The 19,474-nt window shown below is 33.4% G+C and overlaps 3 protein-coding genes across 6 annotated transcripts in view; all 3 read left to right on the top strand.

Moving 5' to 3' along the window:
* Positions 1 to 7,829: 7,829 nt before the first annotated feature.
* On the top strand, positions 7,830 to 14,223 carry LOC126834824 (tetraspanin-3-like). Of its 4 annotated transcripts, none has more exons than XM_050567007.1 (5): positions 7,830 to 8,223; positions 13,055 to 13,240; positions 13,306 to 13,482; positions 13,555 to 13,770; positions 13,853 to 14,221. In XM_050567007.1, exons 1-5 carry the CDS (start codon positions 8,164 to 8,166, stop codon positions 13,916 to 13,918), a joined length of 705 nt encoding a protein of 234 aa, XP_050422964.1. In that variant the 5' UTR covers positions 7,830 to 8,163; the 3' UTR covers positions 13,919 to 14,221. The 4 variants fall into 4 exon arrangements, with proteins under 4 accessions (XP_050422964.1, XP_050422968.1, XP_050422967.1 ...); XM_050567011.1 differs by lacking the exons at positions 13,055 to 13,240; positions 13,306 to 13,482; positions 13,555 to 13,770 and adding exons at positions 8,296 to 8,481; positions 8,547 to 8,723; positions 8,791 to 9,003 and having other exon boundaries at positions 7,843 to 8,223; positions 13,853 to 14,203; XM_050567010.1 differs by lacking the exons at positions 13,055 to 13,240; positions 13,306 to 13,482; positions 13,555 to 13,770; positions 13,853 to 14,221 and adding exons at positions 8,296 to 8,481; positions 8,547 to 8,723; positions 8,791 to 9,003; positions 9,096 to 9,340 and having other exon boundaries at positions 7,851 to 8,223.
* On the top strand, positions 10,007 to 11,367 carry LOC126834823 (tetraspanin-3-like). The gene is made up of 5 exons (XM_050567006.1): positions 10,007 to 10,191; positions 10,254 to 10,439; positions 10,503 to 10,679; positions 10,751 to 10,969; positions 11,063 to 11,367. Exons 1-5 carry the CDS (start codon positions 10,132 to 10,134, stop codon positions 11,126 to 11,128), a joined length of 708 nt encoding a protein of 235 aa, XP_050422963.1. The 5' UTR covers positions 10,007 to 10,131; the 3' UTR covers positions 11,129 to 11,367.
* A 4,520-nt stretch (positions 14,224 to 18,743) lies between the features above and the next one.
* LOC126834094 (allatostatin-A receptor-like) overlaps positions 18,744 to 19,474 on the top strand; it is a 119,139-nt gene continuing 118,408 nt past the window's right edge. Inside the window, exon 1 of the mRNA XM_050565778.1 lies at positions 18,744 to 19,167. Within this exon, the coding sequence (XP_050421735.1) occupies positions 19,000 to 19,167 (168 nt within the window). The 5' untranslated portion in view covers positions 18,744 to 18,999. The remainder of the gene's footprint in view (positions 19,168 to 19,474) is intronic.

Below are 19,474 nucleotides of genomic sequence, written 5' to 3' on the forward strand. Positions count from 1 at the left end.
CGAGTGAAATGACTTTATTGTAAATAACTGGATTACTAGGTCTAGACCGGCGTGTACAGAAAGCACAGCGAATGAACACTACGGATGACACGGTGATAAATTGAGCAGACTAGCTGTAAACAAACGACTACACACGTGGTAAAGGTTTCTTCGTTCGAGGAGGGACAGGGGTTGGTGTAACGAAAGTTGTCTATGTATTTTTCCCTAAAACGGAGAGCACCGGCGGTCTCCCTTGGGGCATGGTAATTTATATTGAACGTTCGACTACAGTACCTATATCCATAGTAAGCCGTGATTACATGTATATCATTTACACATATAATATACTCAGTGCATGCAAATCGTCAACAGCACCATCGAGAAGACGTTGTTTTATTATCCTGTTGTCTACATAATATTATAGTCGTCTCCCGAGGAACAAGCATTAATCTCGGCGGGACCGGGCAGTTTAATTAATCCGAAAATACCTAAGTATGTGCACACGGTAACAAAGCCGGTCATGGATAAACATACACAAGGCAAGTACATAATACTATTACACCGTAAACAAAGGCAACAACGAGGGGTTATGGCCGGTAATGTACGGACCCCCGCTATTCTCCCCCCTCCCCCATTTGAGTAAACGACGTTGTTTGTTAAGATCGGATGTTTTTCGTTTTTGCGATAACGAGGTGGCGCCAATTACCCCGAATCGCTTTCGCCCACACTCTTGAGCCGGGACATCATTAACGTTTAACGGTCGTTATTCAATCTAAGGTGCTTTTTTTTGTAACAATATTATACACACAACAGGTGATCGTACAAGGAAAACGCAGAATCGGGCAAAATATTGACAAGATAAAATATTTGTTTAACAACTTTATTTGTAATACACCAGAAAATGGAATATAATATGTTTATATATCATTTTTAAACAAACTATCAGTTATATTATATGTCTTGATGATATATGAAAATATGAATTAATCAAATTCATAAAAAAAATTAATTTTTTTCATTTATTTATAAACAGTACCTATTTAATTTAAATCATTTTTGTTTATTAATAATTATTAAACATCTTATTAATTATTTATACATAAAAAAAAATTATATATTTATGCTGGAATGTATTTGTAAATAACACATTAATCCGTCCAAATTGAACGAAGAATGCTTCAAGTTGAACTTGAACATAAATAATCAACCAAAATTTTAAGTCCCGTCGCGTTTGACCCACTGGCCACTACCGGTCAATAGGTCTGCAGCATACTGGAGTTTGCAACAAACTATTTTTATTATATATTTGGTTAGTAAAAGTAAACAGTTTTATAAAGGTGTTTTTTTTCTAATTTTATTAGAGTACATTTATAATATTTTTAAAAAAATTAATCCATTTTACTTGAATTATTCACAAAAAATATAAGAAAAAATACAAAATATAAATTTGTTTTTTTTTATTAAATTCCATTATATTAAAAAAAAAACAATCTACTCGCTTCGTGGTGGATTTAAAGTAAACACATCAATTATAAAATCAATAAGATGTTAAAGATGACTGAAAGAATTTCATATCAGTCTTTAAAAAAAATGCTTTGATAGAAGTTATCATCGTTTTAAAAAATAAAAAAAAATTATATGACATTCAAGTTAAGCCAAATAATTAAGTATTTAAAAAGGTACCTGCCATTTCGATTATTTATTTTCGATGTAAAGTCATCATATTTTGATTTCATAATAAGTATTTTTTTGATAACGTATAACGTTGTCCTAACTAGAATATTTTTTAGCAAATAAACGATTTTTACTTCTAGACTTATGTTTTGTAAGTCGGCTAGTAATTATTGTCACACTGGCGATTGCAAAACTCAATAAAAATTGAGGTCATGCTATAGAAAAGTCTCGTCAAAAACGCATTACATCCCGTTCTCGTACACATTTATCATATTACACTGTACTTATAATATACCTAATATATTACCTATACCTATATTTATTTTACCTAACCTGACCTTTTTTTTACTTATAAGACACTATTGTAAAATACCCAGGAGAATGTGATACGATTGACATGTCATTTTAGAGTGTAAACATCATGGAATATTTTGCATTTATACATCAGTGTTTATTGGATAAAACTGCAATAACTCAAAGTACATAAGTAAAAATAAGAAAAAAATGATTTATTTGTGCGCGACTCGTCTTTGCCAGCTGCCGAGTACCATTTTATAACGCCGCCCGTGACTTTAGGCTACGTTACCGATGTTGAGATGGAAATCAAAAATACTTCAAAGGGATTTCTTATACACCTCAAACACGCGAGTACATATCAGTGTTCCGTCGCCCTTGTTTTTTTTTTAACTTCAAAGCTCGGATCCACAATAGAATAAAAAAGTACACAATCTTTATACATTAATCATTATATTTGCGAGCAGATAAAGCGCGCCGTATAGAATATCAAATGTATATATTATTATACAACAACATATACTTTATCTGGGTCTCTCTCTGTCTTTCTCGCTCGTTCTAGACAATTGCATCTCCGATGGCTTTTCGAATCTCGGAAAGAAACGTCCGTTCAAAGAATTTATTCGATTCATATCGTCCAGACAAGACGTCTATCCCGGAAAAACGCTGTGATTTCTTTTATTATACATTTTCCCCCATGTACAGCGCTATCGCTGCACACTCTCAGCGCAGTTCAGTACAAATTCTGGTTCAAACGGATATTATAATAACAGTAGGTAGGTATAGAACTTGCATGCGGTTATTGATTACTCCGACGTGTTATCGACCCGACGGCCGATCATGCTTCTGTTTCGGATGTCTCGTCCAATACATAATAATAATAACACATAGCTAAGCGCGCCATTATTACAATACAATTACTATATTATTGTTATAACCCGTTAGTATGCGATCCGAGACCTCGACCCTAGGCAAAGCACGTGACCAAAGTCCGTTGACGTGTCGTTCCAGAAATGATCAGCTCAAGTGTACATAGGTATTCCTTGGCCAGTATCAAGTATGGGTGCGCCCAACACATGGGTAATGTTATTTGTCATTTGACATAGTTTTCGACCCGGAACACTACTAACCATTTGTCCTACCTATTGAGTAATCGGGCAAAGCTACTTTTTGGATTTTAGTCCAATAGTCTTGGCTCCCGGCCAAATCATGTGACGTCGCAATTTAATGAACTCACTAATAGATGTACAGTTTAAAAAAATAATAATAATAAAAAACGGGTTTTTACCTGTAATATAATAATAAAAGAAATGGTAAAATAAGATAGTTGGACACGGTATTGAAATTAACGAAAGTACAGTGTTCGAGTTTTAAATTGTATTATATTTTTTTATAACAAGTACACACGTTTGATGGAGCATTAGGCTGATTTTCATTCCTTAACTCCTAAAACTACTTTTGCCTGAAAATCGAGATTGGTCATTTTAGACTCAGAATACAAAATATGTCATAAGATAATACATATTATAATATATTGTCGTCCGTGCTGTTTTAAGACTAAAACTAAGTAAGTGTTTAATTCGTTTTTCTCGGTTTGGATGAAAAAATAGTGCACTATTGTGTACGATTTGTAATTTATAGGTTGGGTTATTATCACCGCAGATATTTGTTGTAAATTTTCAAATTCTACCTGTGTTCTAGGCTATCAAATACTTTATCGTCCGTAGTGCATCCAAGTTCCAGTGCGTGACGTCGAGGGTAAATACTCAATGCTTATTAGTATTGTTTATTGGCTGATGATGAAATCTCAACGGTATTTATCGAGAGTAGGTCGAAATCGGACGACTTGTTTGGAATTTGCGACGCTCTCCAATATCATCCGTCGATCTTTTCTCCGATTAGAGCGAAGCTTTTGTAATACAATTATTGTACTGCCATTCTGAAGCATATATTTGCATACACTGTCAATCAGTTTTTTAAGTATTGTATTATTTTTTTTTATGTCAAAACAATTCCATCGATGGGCTCGAATTGCAACAGGGATTTTTATCGTTAATAATATATACAATCAATTATTTTTATTTTTATGTAATGTCTTGTCCTCGTCGATGTGAGACTTTTGTTATTATTGCATTGCAATAAACTGTTTAAAAATAACTTTTCAAACGTATTTTGAACAATTGCATCATGTGAAATATTATATTACGGAATATTTGTTTTTTTGTCAACTTTTTGTACGTTTTTTTTCACTTTATAATAATTAATATTCGAGTTTGATCATCGTGACAAAAACGAGTTTTCCAATGTTCGCTTAACTTAATCATTGAACGTCTCTCGTTTTGTGCCGGTCTTGTATAACCGCCTATACGGCCTGAAATATTATCATTATCGTCAATTTCTTCTAATGGAATGTAGTTTTGAATTAAACGCTTCCATAGACGAGTCCCGAGACTTTCAATTCATTGTTTGAAATCTATTCCTAGCGCTTAAGGTAATCCATATTTTATCTTTTTATTGCATTTATATATATATATCACTATGGTGCATAGCGAATTGTTTGTCAACCACTTGTTTCTTGAGATCAAGTATTGTATACATGTATTATAAAATTACTATTATGCAACTAAGTAGATACTATAATGTTTTTTTTTTTTTCAACTCTGGGCAATGCTCTTTGTGAATAAGTTATCAACAAACACAAGTACATCACATACTAATCAATATTCAGCTTTCAGTAATTTACACCGTAAAAAGTTATTTTCGGTTAAATTAGTCCAAAGAAACGTGGCAAAAAACTTTTCTATGATAACACTAATTATTATAATTGTTCAAAACATTAAGAAAAAACCTTGAAAGTCTTACCAAATTACAAGAAAACAGTGTTTTTGGTAACGTATGTATGAATAATACAAGGCTATATTATTTCACATACAGTGGGGGAAGGAGGCGTCGCTCTGTGAAAATACATGGGGGTTAGAACCCTTTTGCCTCTCCCTGAAAAATTTAATCACTGGTCCTTCCAAGTACACATCCCGGTTCCGCGGAATTTGACGTGGGAAAAGCTTATAATACAATGGTTATTTATTTAGAATATCACAAGTGTATGTTTTGTTTTAACGAGTTCTTAACGATCCAATAATTATTATTCAATTTATTTTAAATATTTTATTGAAATTAAACCGCTCGAACGAATTGTTATATTGTATATACTACTCGTCACCGACTTACTTACCTAATGCCAATGTGTATGGCAATAATTTATAATCGATCCTCTTAGCACAGGACAGTACTTGGCTATCCCGAATTATCATATCTATTCGCTGTTAATGAATGAGATTTTAATCCTAGGCAAAACAGTCAATAAAACTGCTACATTTAACTATGCGCAATATTTTCTACTATTATCGTTTATATTATATTTTATCTTCTTCGTGTGCACAATTGGCAATTTGTGTACATGCATATCAGCACTAATTACAGTTGACACAATGTATAGCAATAAATTGTAGAAAACAAGAAGAGTTCTTCCTTAACCAACAGTATACTTTGGTAAATGACTTATGACATGTAGTACTTAAAGTTGGGAGAAGCAATAGTATCTACAAAGGACATTAACAGTGGGAGAGGATAACTGGATGGGGTGCAAATTAATTTTTAATTTCAATAAAATACACAAAAGAAGTATAACACATGCGAATGTAGTGTCATTCGCATAACTGATGTTGGAAAGTTTTGTTATTTGCACACCACGGGTAAACAAGCTAGAGGCGGTCGCTTGTGACTTGTTACTTGATTGTCAGTTTGTGTGAACAGTGTTTATATTGGATTTACCATGACGAGTGCGAGTAAACCAGTTTTTGGTCGAAATGGAAAGCGTTAACGGCCAAACAGTGTTTGAACAATGTTTTCTATTTTAAATTCAATTACAATTTTTCAATCGTTCCTCACGTTTTTAATCATACCTTTTGATTTCAAACTTAATGGTATTATCTATGGGTATAATCTTACTAAAAGTATTACATAAATTCTAATACTCATCGCGTTTAAGCGAATTATAGTTAATTTAATTGACCGACAATTTGTAATAATTCAATTCATTCTGCGTCAGTGTTTGTAAGTAGATAATGACAATTAGTCTAGCTATAAGTGTACAAGAACGACTATGGCTAACACTATACAAAAATATACTTAGATACTTTTGTTTGATTATAAGTTTACCCGTATCCAATTCGTTAGATGATAGCAAAACTTTGTCACGTATACCTACCATTATTACAAATTTTGGTTGAACTCTGTTTGAAGAGTATTCTCTTTTTGAAATAGAATACGTGCGAGTACTGAGATGAATGAAAGACAAAAGCCAAAGAAGTGCCATCAAATATTCTGTTTTCGACCAAGTATATTTATAAAAGTTGAAAATAAGAAACAACGTGTTATTCTCAAAGCAGAATACTAAAAACCACGGTTTTTTACGCAATCCTTAAGATTATTCATACGAGTAGGCGTAATGTTAATTATTTATGTCATTTTTGTATACTACATATTTTTTTTACCTAATGTAAAAACTAGAAAAATGCGTGAAAGTTTTTTTAAAATCGAAATGAAATTTTTAAAGCGAAAAAGCCCGTACAGTGATTAATTTTAAGTTGGCTGTTATTGACATTAAATGCGATATACGTACTAAATTGTACGATTAAAAAAAATGTAGCTACATCGTAGTCCGTAACCTAATAATGTCATGTTTTGAGTGCAAAAAAACATAAATAGATACAAGAACCAGTTATTGGTTCCAAAACTTGAGTATTATACAAGATAAAATAAAAATAAACTCGCTATTTGACATTTTAAAATCCATATTCCCCGGGCAAGTTGTTCAAAAAAAATCTTGTTAATTTACTAACTTAGAATAAGTAACACAAACTTATGTTTTTCTTCAACATTGGCTAAATGACTAGGTACTCCGAAAAGCTAGTACGTTATATTAAAATAGTTGTCTCCAAAGCTTTTACCTACACTTCTTGGATATATATGATACGCCTCCGGACGTTTATATTATATTGTATATTATAATTATAATAAAATAAAAACAAGAAGCAACACAAAATTAAACTCTAAAAAAAATTTGTTTACTGACTATTGCTGCCTAAAATGTATGTGTGTGTTTCGAAACCCGTTTCATAAACAAAAGGCAAGCAAAAATGAATATTATATTATCAGTATAAGTGTTAAACGTATTTTATTCATATTATATATGTTTTTTTATACCTTTCAGGTATGATACATAGACTTGCTACATAAAGTAATTTTAGCGGTTTAGAAGATATCGTGAGTCTAGACATAAAAAAAAAAAAGAAAGAGAAATTAACATACTAAACAATGCATTCTATAGGGATGTGACAAATGATCGATTTATTAAAATACTGACATAAAATAATATATAAGTTGTGTTAATGTGTAAAAATTAATATAATTGTGAATTATCTAGTAATACTTGTCTATCATTATATTTTGAAAATTCGATGTATTAACCATATGAAATATTGGTACTTGTTGGTATAAGCATAAGTACTATAGATATGACTACAATTTAGAATTTACATATCTAGATTGGAGTGTTCAGTGTTAGTCTTTAAAAAAAAAAACGTAAGTACGTCATTTTCCAACAAAAACGGTATGTATGAATCACCAACTGTTATACAGGTGTGAGAGAGATAACCATTACCCACCAAAATTATGTTTGCAAAACGAATGCCAGTGTAAAACAGATGCTTAAAGCTTTTAGCTTCAAGGCCATGCCGTGGAATTTAATTAGCAGTAGAAGAAAGGATTGTAATTTGTATAATGACTAATATTTTGTTATCAATTCATAACAACCAGAAGGGAAGCTTTCAAAAATTATATGGGTTCTTACATGGGATACTGCTGGCAATCCTCGTAAATGAATCGTGTAACTTTTTATTTTTCACTGAAAATCCATGATGTATTCCGTCGCGTTTATGATAACAGCCAGTGCTGATAAATCGGTTGCAACTAGTTTATCTATTGCCGTGGTCCCAGCCTAAGTTTCCCTTCTGGTTATTCTTTGTCACCGGTCGCCACCGGCCACACATGACACGCCACAGACTATATAGGTACATGTCTTAGTATTCTACCGAGTGTTTTTAAAACTGGTCTCTGTATCCTAAAGTCCAAGTTTTAAATAAAATACAAGCGATCATGACGTTTTACAAGTACGTCAGCAAGTACATTGTGTACGTGTATAGTTTGATATATCTGGTAAGTAAATATACATTGCCACACAATAGTAAACTGAATTTTACTGAATTGTAATCGTTGTCTTTGTTTCAGATTTCGGCCTTATGCTTCATAGGTTTTGGCGTCTTCATGAACCATAAGAATAGCTGGTCCGGCGATATCGATGAGGATCTGAACACGGCTTCTAAAACATTAATTGTCGTCGGGCTGTTTTTGCTCACTATAGCCGTTATAGGCGTGTGCGGTGTTTTCAACGACAGCAGATGCCTCTTGTCTATAGTCAGTACTTAGCGTCCACATAATCATTCACATGTGTAATGTCAGTTATGTACTTTATTTTTTAGTTTTCCACATTGCTCGCGGTCGTTGTAGTCGCAATGTTTGTTTTGTCCGGAACCGCTTATGTGAAGCGCAAAGAAATCGAAGAGTATGGCTTGAAGGTGATGAACCAGTCCATGCCCAAGTATAATCAGACCGGTGAAGACTTCTGGACAACAGCTTGGGATTACATGCAAAAAGATGTAAGTAGGGAAAAATTTTACGAAATGTGTAGATATTCGTACAAATCAAATACATTATACGATTTAGAGAGAGTGTTGTGGAACTAATAAACCCGAGGATTGGATAGTTACCGGTAGTAAACAATTACCGTTATCATGTTGCTATGTATTCCGGAATGGCCCAAACTCATGTGTACCATATGACGCGTACGCTACAGGCTGTTTTGAAGTATTGTGCTTCAATCTTAGACGATATAGAGATGATATTATTTGGACAGAAGTTAAATTTGCTACAGTTCAAGTAATTTTTGATAAATACAACAAGATAAGAAAGAAATCTATTTTTTTTCTAATTATTAATTACTTATATGTATATCATTATTTTGTTTCCAGTTTTTGGTCATTTTGTTTGCATGCTACCGTCGACATACGTTAATGAACGAGTATAAAACATTCTGAAAAGCGTTTAAACCATATATTTTTATTAATTGTATATTATAATGTATTTTATATTATTGTTTTTTATTATCAAAACTTATGTGCCAGTTTTTAATTATAACTTTATTAAACAGTTTATATTATAACCTTTTTTATTTCTATGTGATAAAAATGCTTTTATTTACTTGGTTGATGTCACACTGAGGAAGTATAGTTTTATAATGAAATTTTCTAATTAATTTACTATTACTAGTCAGGGAAACTAATATAATTGTATTAGTTGCCCTGACTAGTAGGATAAATTGTAAACAATTTGATTAGTAATAAAATGTATTGTTTTATGATAAATATATTAATGTAAGTTTCAATTGATTTGCATAATACTTAGTATTTTTCAGTACCAATTTTATAGTTGTTCAGTTAACCAACCAAAGTAATATTGTTATTACAAAAATATACATATAAATTAACATTAGAAATTTAAACTATAGAAATATTCTCATGTGTCCTTACTGATTGCCGGTTGGTGAGTTGAGTAATAAAATTGTTTAACTAGTTAATGCCTACTAACCAACGAGTTTAAAACTTAAAATACATTAAGGCTGTTTTTGCGCCTTCTCATTATTGACAGCGTACTTCGATCAGTTTAAGCATTCGACTTTTTATAAATACCATTTACATAGTTTCTAAGCACAAACAAAAGCTTGAAAATTTAATCTACCGGAATAAGTTTAAAGCATATCCCACTCAACAATCGCGTGTAATTTAAATAAATTAGCAGTTGAATAATGATAGTTTTATCTTGTATTTTGGTATCAAATATCTTGAATCTTCTTATCTCTACTGATAACAACTACCGCGTGCCGCATTAGTCATTACACAGTACACTATTCCCTATAGCCACTAGCCAGTCGCGTACATGTCATAGTATTCTACTTACTCTACTGGTTTCTGTTGCCGAAAGTCCAAGTTTTAAATAAAATACCCGATCATGTCGTTTTACATGTACGTCAGTAAGTACATTTTGTACGTGTACAGTTTGATGTATCTGGTAAGTAAATACACACAGCCATGCAATAGTAAACTGAATTTTTATTGATGTCTTTGTTTCAGATTTCGGCTATATTCTTCATTAGCATTGCCGTCTTCATCAATAGTAATCATAACCGGACCAGCGATATTGATGAGGATCTAAACAATGTGACTCGAACATTAATTGTCGTTGGACTGTTTTTACTCGCTATAGCCGTTATAGGTGTATGCGGCAATTTCAAAAGGAGCACGCGCCTCTTGTCTATTGTCAGTACTAGAGTCCACATAATCATACACATATTTATACCAGTTATGTACATAATTGTTTAGTATGCCACATTGCTCGCGGTCGTCGTAGCTACAATATTTATTTTGTCAGGATCCGCCTATGTTATGCACAAAGAAATAGAAGAGTATGGCATGAAAGTCATGAACCAGACCATGATCAAGTATAATCAGACCGGCGAAGACTTCTGGACTATTTCTTGGGATTACATTCAAAAAGATGTAAGTAGGAAAATCTTCATTTTGAAAAATGTGTAGATATTTATATAACTTTTGTATATTATGCGATTTAGAGACTGTGTTGTGGTGTTAATTCATCCGAGGATTGGACCATAGTAACCCATAGCGAACAACTACCGTTATCATGTTGCTTTAACTGGCCAAATGGCCAAAACCCATGCATAGCACATGACGCATTTCATAAGGGCTGCCATAAATCAATGGTCGACTTTTTTAAGTTTAACAGGAGAGAGGATATTATTACGACCGAAATTCAATTTGCCACAGTTCAAGTAATTTTTGATTAAGTTGCAACAGATCAGAAAGAAATATATTTTTCTTTAATATAAATTACTAATATCTGTATTATATTATTTTGTTTCCAGGTATTGGTTATTTTGGTGACATGCTACCGTCGACATACATTAAGGAACGAGTATAAAACGCTCTGAAGAGCGTTAAAACTATACATTTTCATTTCTAACATACGCACAATAATTTTATTGAATTGAATTCATCACAATATAATAATCCAAATGTGTTATAGTTACTATTTTATTATTTTACACTGTTGCTTACCAAATGTTAAACACAAAAAAAAATATTTATATTTGTTAAAACAATTATATTATGAATTTTGTATAATATATATTACATTCTATTGTTACTAACATCAAACCTTATGTGCAATTTATGTGCCACTAATTATTTATTAAACTATTTATTTTATAACTTTGTTTTGTTTATTCCTATGCTTTTACTATTTACTTAGTTAATATCATACTGAGAAGGTTTACAATGAAATGTTTTGATTTATGTGCAATTATTATTTAGTTGGCGGAGAATGACTGCTCGAGTGGGTAAGTAGTCAGAGAGTTTGGCGCTCACTGTCGCTGGTACGACACTAGGTCACGGGCGGGAAATCGTCTGGTGAAAAGGACCCGCCATCCCCCTTTCCGGCGGCAGACTGACGACCTGCCCTGTAAGTTTTTACTAAGAGGAATATATAACTATAATTGGTGAGCTCCAGTTAGGATTAATCGCGAACCATTTGATTAGTAATAGGTAAAATGTTGGTGTAAAACATAATAATATACTGAATCATACAAATGGGTTAAAGTAAGATATAAGAACGTAAGTATTAACTGATTTGCAAACTACCTTAGTATTTCTACGAATCTGTGTAGTAGATCTGATAGTGTACACCCACAGATAACAGATTCGTTTATTTATAAGCGATTTAATCACTTTCAGTTGTAATAATTCCTGTAGACCCGTGACCTCCCGATATTACTTGAAGCTATTCAATTGAAAAGTAGAAATAAAATAAAAACTATGTAGATAACTTATTATTAAATAATAATAGATTACAAAAGACCAATTGAATATCTAGTTGGTACTAAAAATTGTATATTATTTTGCTGTGCAACTCATCCAGATGTCAAATAGGAATTGGTCTTGATCATATCTCTTGTCTGAATCCCTTGCTGGTTTGCTTTTCTAACTTGCAATGCTAAATCGGATCTACAGAATTGGTATTTACACTTTCTCCTCCTTGACTTGTGCAAATACAAAGACCGGGGCTATCCGGACGTGCCAAAAATCTACAAGGACAGTGGACACGATCAAGGAGCAGTGGGGATGGACCTTTATTAAGCACAAATGTAATAGCTGTTCCGTTCGCCAATTTAAAAAATATTGTTAAAACAAAAACATACGTTTAATTACCGTTAGAAATTAAAAATATAGAAGTATTACTCTCACGTGTACTTTTGCTGATTGCCGGTTGGTCAGTTTAGTAATAAAATAATTGTCCAACTAGTTAACGCCTACTAACCAACGAGTTTACAACTTAAAATACACTAAGGCTGTGTTTGCGCCTTCGCGCCATTGCCGGTTTTTTTGGTCAATTTTAAGCATTAGACAACATTGCATAATTAACTTTTTTATAGTTTCTAAGCACAAATAAAATGCTTGAATATGAGTTAAAATTAAATCCCACACAACAATCACATTGCAATTAAATTGAATTCTATTAGCAGTAGAATAAAGAAATAATATGTTTTATGACTACTGATATCAGCCACCGGGCGCCACTGTCGACACACGTGATACTACTTCAGAGTTCAGTCAGTCGCGACTCGTGTACGGCGTACACGTCTTAGTAATATACCCAGCGTTTTTAAAATCCACTGGTTTCTGTTACCAATTTTTAAGTCCAAGTTTTAAATAAAATACAAGCGATCATGACGTTTTACAAGTACGTCAGCAAGTACATTGTGTACGTGTATAGTTTGATATATCTGGTAAGTAAATATACATTGCCACACAATAGTAAACTGAATTTTACTGAATTGTAATCGTTGTCTTTGTTTCAGATTTCGGCCTTATGCTTCATAGGTTTTGGCGTCTTCATGAACCATAAGAATAGCTGGTCCGGCGATATCGATGAGGATCTGAACACGGCGTCTGAAACATTAATTGTCGTCGGGCTGTTTTTGCTCGCTATAGCTGTTATAGGAGTGTGCGGTGTTTTCAACGATAGCACGCGCCTCTTGTCTATAGTCAGTACTTAGCGTCCACATGATCATTCACATGTGTAATGTCAGTTATGTACTTTATTTTTTAGTTTTCCACATTGCTCGCGGTCGTCGTAGTCGCAATGTTTGTTTTGTCCGGAACCGCTTATGTGAAGCGCAAAGAAATCGAAGAGTATGGCTTTAAAGTGATGAACCAGTCAATGACCAAGTATAATCAGACTGGCGAAGACTTCTGGACTATGGCTTGGGATTACATGCAACCAGACGTAAGTAAGGAAAATTTTCATTTTGAGAATTGTGTAGATATTAATGTAATTTTAGTACACTATGCGATTTAGAGACGGTGTTGTGGACTTAATAAACCCCAGGATTGGTACATAGTGAACCCTAGTAAACAATTACCGTTATCATGTTGCTATGTATTCCGGAATGGCCCAAACTCATGTGTACCATATGACGCGTGGGCTACTGGCTGCTTTATATCAGTGCGCTCTGATATTAGACAAAGTAGAGACGATATTATTTGGACCGGAGTTAAATTTGCCACAGTTCAAGTAATGCAACTAGATTAGAAAGAAATCTTTTTTCTTCTTGTTATAAATTTCTAATATGTATAATATATTATTTTATTTCTAGTTTTTGGTCATTTTGTTTGCATGCTACCGTCGGCATACATTAATAAACAAGTATAAAAAACTCTGAAGAGCGGTAAAACCATATATTTTTATTTCTAACACACAATAATTGTATTGAATTTAATTAATCACAATATAATAATCCAAATGTGTTACAATTACTATATTACCATTTATAATTTTAAACTACAAGTTAGTATTAGTTGTTGGTTTGTTTCTTGTTTTTATTACGTGATACATTTTAACACTGTTGCTTACCCAAGTGTCGAATTACCATCTATACTTGTTGAACTAAAAGAAAAAATCTTTAGTTTGTCAAAACATATCTTGTTATGAATTGTATATAATATATTTTATATTTTATTGTTACTATTATTAAAACGTATGTGCCATTAATTATTTATTAAACAATTTACTTTATAATTTTTGTTTTTTGTTGATTCCTTTACAATAAGTATCCTTTGAGTTTCTAAAGCATTAGACTTAGCATTTTTGAGTACCAACGTAGTAACTGTTCTGTTTGCCAATTTAAGTAGTATTGTTAGAAACAAAAACGTACGTTTCACCATTCGGAATTGATAGAAATATTATTCTCGTGTGTCTTTGCTGGTTGGTCAGATAAGCAATAAAATTGTCCAATTAGTTAACGCCTACTAATCGACGAGTTTACAACCTAATATACATTAAGGCTGTGTTTGCGTCATTGCCTGCGTTTGATGGTCAGTTTTAAACATTAGACAACTTTGCATAACTACCTTTTTTTATAGTTTCTAAGCACAAATAAAATGCTGGAAATTTAAACCTGGCGAAAACTTGAAATTTATATCCCACATATCAATCACGTTTTATACATAATAAGAATGACATAAATGAAATACACTCTAAAAGTTTTCGAGGGGGTGGGGGAGAAAAAGTTTATGAAAGAAACACGGGATAATAAATTCTGAACCGATAATATCCCAAAATCTCACAATAAACACTGTTATGACTGATGGATTTTGAGTGTCGCCCTTGTTAGCTAAAACATTATAATTAGTCTACCTGCCAGAGCCCAAGACTAATGCGAAGGTAATGCATATCAAACGATTACACTGCCAAGACTTTAACAGTCGCGTAGTACGGCAAAGAGTATTATATTAAAGGGTGCAAAATCGTATTATAACATTATTTGAAATGCACATGAACTACAAAGCTTGTGGATACACTCCATTGTGTGTTTATATTGTCTGCACATGACAACGTTTTTGAAGCTTTACATATTCGGTTCCATATTGTTCGGTTGTCCCCTACAGTCTCTAAAATAAAAGTTGTCTAAATTGCAAAACAAGTTATAAGAAATTGTAGATCATTTTAAACAGGATAAAAAAATACTATTTTTTAATAGTTTTCCAATTGGAAAATATTATCTCTATTACACCAATAAGTTGTAATAAATATATACATAAATTAATAAAATATAAATTCTGGTACAAAATACATGAATAGTATTTTCGAAAACAAATTATCAAAATATATATTGTATAAACTATAACATATATTTTGTTCACTCCGCTATTGTCAAAACAAGTAAGTATATAAATTTACCAAAAACAATTACATTTTAAAACGTGTCATAAACCTTCACAACGTTAATTAAGTGTACATTAAGGCTTAAGTTAAAAAAACACAATTCTTATGCTTAGTACAATATTTAGTAAGAAAATAAACTGTAACACATTTTCTTAATCTATATAATATTATCTTACGGTTTTTAAAGCCCATGGTTACCTAGATAGGGTATAACCGTAACTAAGCAATTACTTTGTGTATAGTTTTTCTTATTCAACATTCGATTTTTTTTAGTACTCTCTTCTATCTTTAAAAAAAAACATATTAATTCAAATTATTCAGTTTTTAGATGCAAACAAATATTATTTCCAATAACTATTAATTATTATTTACAACAGTTTTATGCGAAAAACCAAACTTGAAAGACAATAGTATAATTCGCCATAAATGTGTTAGCATACTGACATCACAGAATACCATATTTTTTCGAATGTTGATTATATATCACCTAAAGAGTGTTGACAAATCTTGAATTTTCAAGATCTATTTTCTAATTTTACCTGCTGTACAAAACTAGGACTTCACTTTAAAATAATACAGTACTCATAGTTATACTCGGAGTATATTGTGGTTTACCATCCTGGTAATAAATTCAATTATCTACTTTAACTGTATAATAGTCACTAATCTTCTACGTGTCTGAACCTCATTTGTATTCACGGTTTTAATTGTTTTAATTTGAACGGTACGGCAATTTCTGTAATTTGGAAAATGCAACCTAGTCAGATATACTATATTGTTTTAAATCAATAACCTTACATTTAAGCTTAATTATGTACATGATAATTGTCATGGATTAGCTGGAAAGTTAATTATTTATATAAACTTAGACAAGTTAATCTGTTAATGGTTAAATCAAATACAATCGATTGAGTGACTAATCAAAATTTAACTTTATGCCTTAGGTAACTTGGTTTAGGTTCAAAACAAAACAAAATTAATGGCATGTTTAAATTAATAGTATTCAAAAATTAAAGCACACTTAACGTGTAGGTATACAAAGAGTTGAACTTTGAAGGGTTATGCGAAGGTATCGACTGACTATAGGGTGACCGAATAAACGTAATTGGATCTGACTGGGGATCATCCAAAGGTTATCCAAATAAAGGTCGGATGTTCAGAAACTTCAATTACTACTAGCAGGGTGGAAATTATGTATAATAGTTAATTAAATTATGCTGTAAAAAAAACTACTATAAAATATACTTGGCCGAAAGATAAGGGCGTCGTGTTATGTTTATTTATTTATTATTTAAGAATCTCTTGGTCAATGACGTACAAAGGTTATCCTGTTATAGATTAAAGTGGAAACATTCTGGAACATCTGGAATTTGTACTTGAACACAGCAGTCAGCAATAGTTTAAACTGTCTTCGGATCACAGTCCTCAATAATCAAATGCAAATAATACCATAGAACGAGCACATAACCACATTCCTCAACTCCGAGAAAACATTTACAGAAAATAAACACCTACGCAACATATTGTTATTGATATTATTAAATGTTTTCAAATCAGAAGCCCAGTAAACGCGTTTCGTATTTACCGAAAAATATAGGTTTTGTTTAATAATTGGGTCTGGCTTTAAAAAAAAAACAACCTGGTTGTAGTCAACTCTGATTAAAAAAATCAATCACCTTCAATGGAAACTGTATCCTTGTCGTTAATTACTCTTAATCTCGGTAATTAGTAACTAAATACTTGTTTTTAAGAGTTTTGCCCGCCCGATGGCATATTAAAAAACAAATTAAATTTATATACCTAATTGTTATCGTTTTGAGATCGTGTTGCCGTTCCCCATAGCACACACGTGTTAACTTGTTTTTGTAATATATTGTGTTTAGAAAAGCAATAATAATCCATCAATAACGTCATCGTCTGGCGCGTACAAACGTTAGCAAGAGAAACAACAAAATCGCATTTGCTCGTTTTATGCATTAACATTATATAATATACATACATATTATAAATAGATCTATCTCACGAGCCAGTGGGCGAATCAATGATCCACGTGGCTCTCGACGATTTGTTATTTTTAATAATACATTGGTGAATGCGTCCGCATGATATAGATCACATACACTTGCCAGGTCTATATATGTGTAACATGATAAAAGAATAAACTTAAAAAACCAATAACAGAATATGAACAATGTAGGTCGTATAACGCCAGTACCAGACAGCTATAAAATAAGGAAAGGATCCGGACAAGAACTTGTGTGTTCGATTGAAGCAATATCGGTACACATAATAGCGTTTACTGGTGGTTTGTTTTTCCAGTATCATTTAGGTTGGCTGTAAAATTTTCCTAGACCAATGTAATATGGACGGGCAAACGCTATAAAATCGAAAAAACTTGTTTTAATGGTTATGCAAACCGTATATACGTTCCCCATAAACCCACAACAATTATTTGCTTGCAACGAACCCGGCTAGGGCATTATACTAGAGGTAGATATGGGTACTTTAGAAAAACTAACCGTTTTTAGCTTTATAGTAGATTTTCTATAGGTACCGCGTTTTATGTCCGACTTAGGTACTCAGACGAAGCTATATAAAGTGTTAAATGTACATACATATTATATTTCTTAGATAAACAAGATTGTGCGCTATCCTCGGGTCGTATTCATATCTTCGAGGAAACATAAAGACGTATACATTTTTATAATATATATTCCGAATTTAATGCCAAAGCAGTCGTATTAGTTTTCGACATGGTTCGACATGATTGATCAATTATTTTAATATCCTCGTTTATATGCGATTTTTGTGTAACTCAGTTTTTAATCATTTTTGATCTCTTCCACCCTGGGTACGCCACTATACACGGGAATATACATAGTTGGAAAGTCTCTTGAAAAACGATTTACACACGGTTTTGATTGTCATCAGACCTCGCATAATTTTTTAAAGCTAAGGGAAAATATAAAAAAAAAGCCACCAAGTTTTACGGTAATTATATACCATTATCGTGTATACCTGTTATTATGCTATGTTTTGTGTTCGTGCTTTATGCGGCGAATTCGTCTCGCGCGGGGGTTGATATTTTTGTTTTTCTTGTCGTAACAGCGAGGGGGATGATTATGAGCAGGGGGGCGCCGCGCCGTCCGGTAGATTCGACGGCGATACCGGCCGGAAAGTGGCGGAAAAAAAAAGGGTTGTTTTCGGCGTCGGCGGTGGCCAAGGCGCGACGACGTCGGGGCGTGCGCGAGCCGCGATTTGGCCGTCCGCCGTGCGAGCGTGGTGTCGATTGGCCGTCGAGACGCTCTCCGCAGCCTTCAGCAGTAGTTTGTCGCCGCGCACCACCGCTGATGACAACGCGTTACGCCGCCGTCTGAACGCACGTCCACGCGATTCTTTTGCCGACGCCGCCGCTGCCACTTCTTCCGTTGCCGCCGCCGCCGCCGCCCGTCGAATGACTTGTTGATCGCGTTCGGGCGGTGGTGACTCTATACTTTGGTGCTGCGGTGGTGCACTGGCCGCTGTCCGTGCGTGTGCATCATAAGTGCATAAGTGTGGGGGTGGGGGGCTACCTCGAAAATGGAACCGACGCCGGCCGCGAACGCGTACGAGAAGAACACGTTGCAGTACCGGTATGAGACTTGCATCAACTTGTCGGTGGAAGCGGCCAACAGCGTGCCCCTGTGCAGCAACAACGTCACTTACGATCTGTACGGCGACAACAGCACGGACGACGAAATAGCCCGGGTACACACCTACATTTCACAATGTCTTAGGTCCCCGAGACTTAGGACATCTACTCGTAAGCAGTGCTCGAACTGGTGAGGGGGGGAGGACTGAGTACCCGAAATATTTTTCCAGAAAAACTCATTTTTATAAGTGGTGGTCTATTTTTTTGAGAAAAAATGCCGAGTGCGCTCTTTTTTTCAAGTAAAAACGTCCCCTACTTTTAATTTTTCTAATTCGAGCACTGCTTTTGTGTGACTTGACGGCAACAGTAGTCGATCACGCACTTTTCTTTTTATAGTATTTTTACGTAATAACTCGGGACTAG

This window comes from Adelges cooleyi, unplaced genomic scaffold (genome assembly GCF_023614345.1).
Source record: "Adelges cooleyi isolate 19-005CV unplaced genomic scaffold, UGA_ACOO_1.1 ACOO_flye_CR_arks_rails_tigmint_CR_PRNA_21, whole genome shotgun sequence".
NCBI classification, from domain to species: domain Eukaryota; kingdom Metazoa; phylum Arthropoda; class Insecta; order Hemiptera; family Adelgidae; genus Adelges; species Adelges cooleyi.